This window comes from Crocuta crocuta, unplaced genomic scaffold, assembly GCF_008692635.1.
Source record: "Crocuta crocuta isolate KB4526 unplaced genomic scaffold, BGI_CrCroc_1.0 scaffold563, whole genome shotgun sequence".
Classification (NCBI taxonomy): Eukaryota; Metazoa; Chordata; class Mammalia; order Carnivora; family Hyaenidae; genus Crocuta; species Crocuta crocuta.
Genome location: NW_027532000.1, coordinates 24625 through 27448, shown reverse-complemented (window position 1 = coordinate 27448; position 2824 = coordinate 24625). Strand labels below are relative to the sequence as shown.

The window sequence follows — 2824 nt, the reverse complement described above, 5'->3', positions numbered from 1 at the left end:
CTTCTGCACAACAAAAGGAACAATCAACAAAATAAAAGGGCAACCAACAGAATGAGAGAAAATATTTGCAAACCACATATCTGATAAAGGATTAATATGCAATGTATATGAGCAACATATACAACTCAATTTAAAAATGTTCAGGGGCGCCTAGTGGCTCAGTTGGTTAAGTGTCCGGCTTCAGCTCAGGTCATGATCACACGGTTCATGGGTTCGAGCCCCGCATTGGGTTCTGTGCTGACACCTAGCTCAGAGCCTGGGGCTTGCTTCAGATTCTGTGTGTCCCTCTCTCTCTGCCCTTCCCCTGGCTCATGCTCTGTCTCTCTCTGTCTCAAAAATAAATAAGCTATAAAAAAAATTTTAAAAAGTTCAGTTAAAAATGGGCAAAGGATGTAAATAGACATTTTCCCAAAGAAGACATTCAAATGCCCATGTAAACGTTCTACAGGTATAAGAAAAGCAGTTCAACATTATTAATCATCAGAAGAATGCAAATCAAAACCATGAGTTGTTATATTTTTTAGAGAGGCTGTTATACAAAAACAAAAACAAAAACAGGTAACAATTTCTGGTGAGGATGTGGAGAAAAGGGAATGCCCATCCTACTGATGGTAGGAATGTAAATTGTTAAGCTACTATGAAAATACTATGAAGCACCCTTAAAAATTGCAAATAGAGCTGTGTATTTTGGAAGAAAATGAAATTAGGATCTCAAAGAGATGTCTACACCCTCTTGTTCATTGCAACATTATTCACAATAGCCAAGATAGCAAGCAAACAAATGTCCTTCAGCAGATGAATAGATAAAATAAATGTGGTATATACAATGCAATATTATTCAGTCATAGAAAGAAGGAAATCCTGCCATTTATGGAAACATGAATGGACTTTAAGTGCATTATATTATGTGAAATAAGTAAAACAAAATTACAAATACTATATGATCTCACTTATATTGAAATCTTAAAAAGTAAACTTATCGAAACAGAAAGTAGATTGGTCATTGCCAAGGGCTGGGATTGCGGGAAGTATAAACATGTTGGTTAAAGGGCACAAACTTTAGTTATAAAGTGAAGAGATTCTGGGGATATAATGTACAGTATGGTGACTGTAGTTAACAATATCTTATTGTGTACTTAGGAGTTGCTAAGAGTTCTTAAATGCTCACACCACACAAAAAAGGTAATTTTGTGATGTAATGAATATACTAACTTTATTATGGTAATCATTTTGTAATATATATGTATGTCAAATTATCAAATTGCACAACTTAAACTTACAGAATGTTATATATCAAGTATATCTCAATAAGTCTGGAAAACAAAAGTAAGAACCAAAACAAAGCTTTTAGAAAAGAACTGATTCCTTGTCACATAAGTGCCAATGGCTGGTGATGGCTCAATATACTACTTCTAGTGTAATGGGATGAAGTCATTAAACAAAGGCAAACAAATAAGCTGTAATGTTGAAATTTCAGCAAATTGGCCAGCAGATGAGGAACTTTTTTGGGAATAGCAGAGAGGTCTTCATTGGATTCTGAATCATATACTATATGCATCAGCCTATTATGTTAACTTTTTAAAATTTTTATTGTTTATGGTTGAGAGAGACAGAGTATGAGCAGGTGAGGGGCAGAGAGAGAGGGAGACACAGAATACAAAGCAGGCTCCAGGCTTTGAGCTGTCAGCACAGAGCCCAATGCGGGGCTCAAACCCACAAGCTGGGGGATCATGACCTGAGCCAAAGTCAGATGTTTAATGGGGTGAGCCACCCAGGCACCCCTATAATGTTCTGAATATAGGTTAGGATTAAACTTTCAGTTTAGGCTCCCACCTCCACCAGTATCCTCTATTCATGTGGATTTTGTTTTGATGGTTGCAAACACTTCTATGAAAGTTGAAGTCATTGAAGTGTTCCATTTGAAAGGTTACAAATATATTCCAAATCTTCCTTGCAGGCCATGAGTCATATCTTCTTTGCTTTCTGCCTCATCTACCAATGTCACCTCCACATTAAATATGGTTTTATCATTCTCAACCTGGTGTAGAATACTGGATCACTTGTACCTTAGCTTTTAGAAAATCACTTTCCAACTAAAAACCTGCTTTGAAGTCAGTAGTTCTTAACAGGCTCTTTTGACACTTTGAGGGAGTTGAGAAGGGAGAAAACCAAAGACCTTTGAAGTTAAATGGAAATTGTTGGGTGATTTGCAATAACAGTCCTGTGTAACAGATTATGGTCTCTTGAAAAGAGCTTGAACTGAGAAATCAAAGAATGTGAATTCTATCCCTCACTTTAGGACCTTGAGTGTGACATTTCACCCCATATGTCCTCATCTGTAAAATGTCAGATCTCAGTGTCCTCATCTGTAATATGGCTAATGATAACACCACAAACTTCTCAGGGATACCTAGTAGATGAGAAAGCATGTGTTGTTGTTGTTGCAGTAGTCATCACAGTATTCCAAAATCTGTTAAGGAATATAATTCTTGACTTGGAGATTTTCAATTCCAGTTCGTACTCTCTAAAATAGACTGCCTTGAATTGTCTGCCCAAAGTGGCCACTGGGTCATTTCAGAAACCCCTTGCTACTTAACTTATCCCATTTCCCTTTGATCTCTCCTCTACTCTAGGTGTCAACTCTGCCCGCTCAGTTCCTCCTTCCTACCCACCACCGCAGGACCCGTTAAACCAAGGCCAGTACCTGGTCCCCGATGGCATCGCTCAGTCGCAGGTCTTTGAGTTCACCGAACCCAAGCGCAGCCAGTCACCATTCTGGCAAAACTTCAGCAGGTTAACCCCCTTCAAAAAATAATACCTACAC

The 2824-nt window shown here is 38.1% G+C and overlaps 1 protein-coding gene across 1 annotated transcript in view; it reads left to right on the top strand.

Annotated features, from left to right (window-relative positions):
- Window positions 1-2817, top strand: part of ARHGEF9 (Cdc42 guanine nucleotide exchange factor 9) — a 166762-nt gene extending 163945 nt beyond the window's left edge. Inside the window, exon 10 of the mRNA XM_077775298.1 lies at window positions 2634-2817. Within this exon, the coding sequence (XP_077631424.1) occupies window positions 2634-2815 (182 nt within the window). The 3' untranslated portion in view covers window positions 2816-2817. The remainder of the gene's footprint in view (window positions 1-2633) is intronic.
- The last annotated feature ends 7 nt before the right edge of the window (window positions 2818-2824 follow it).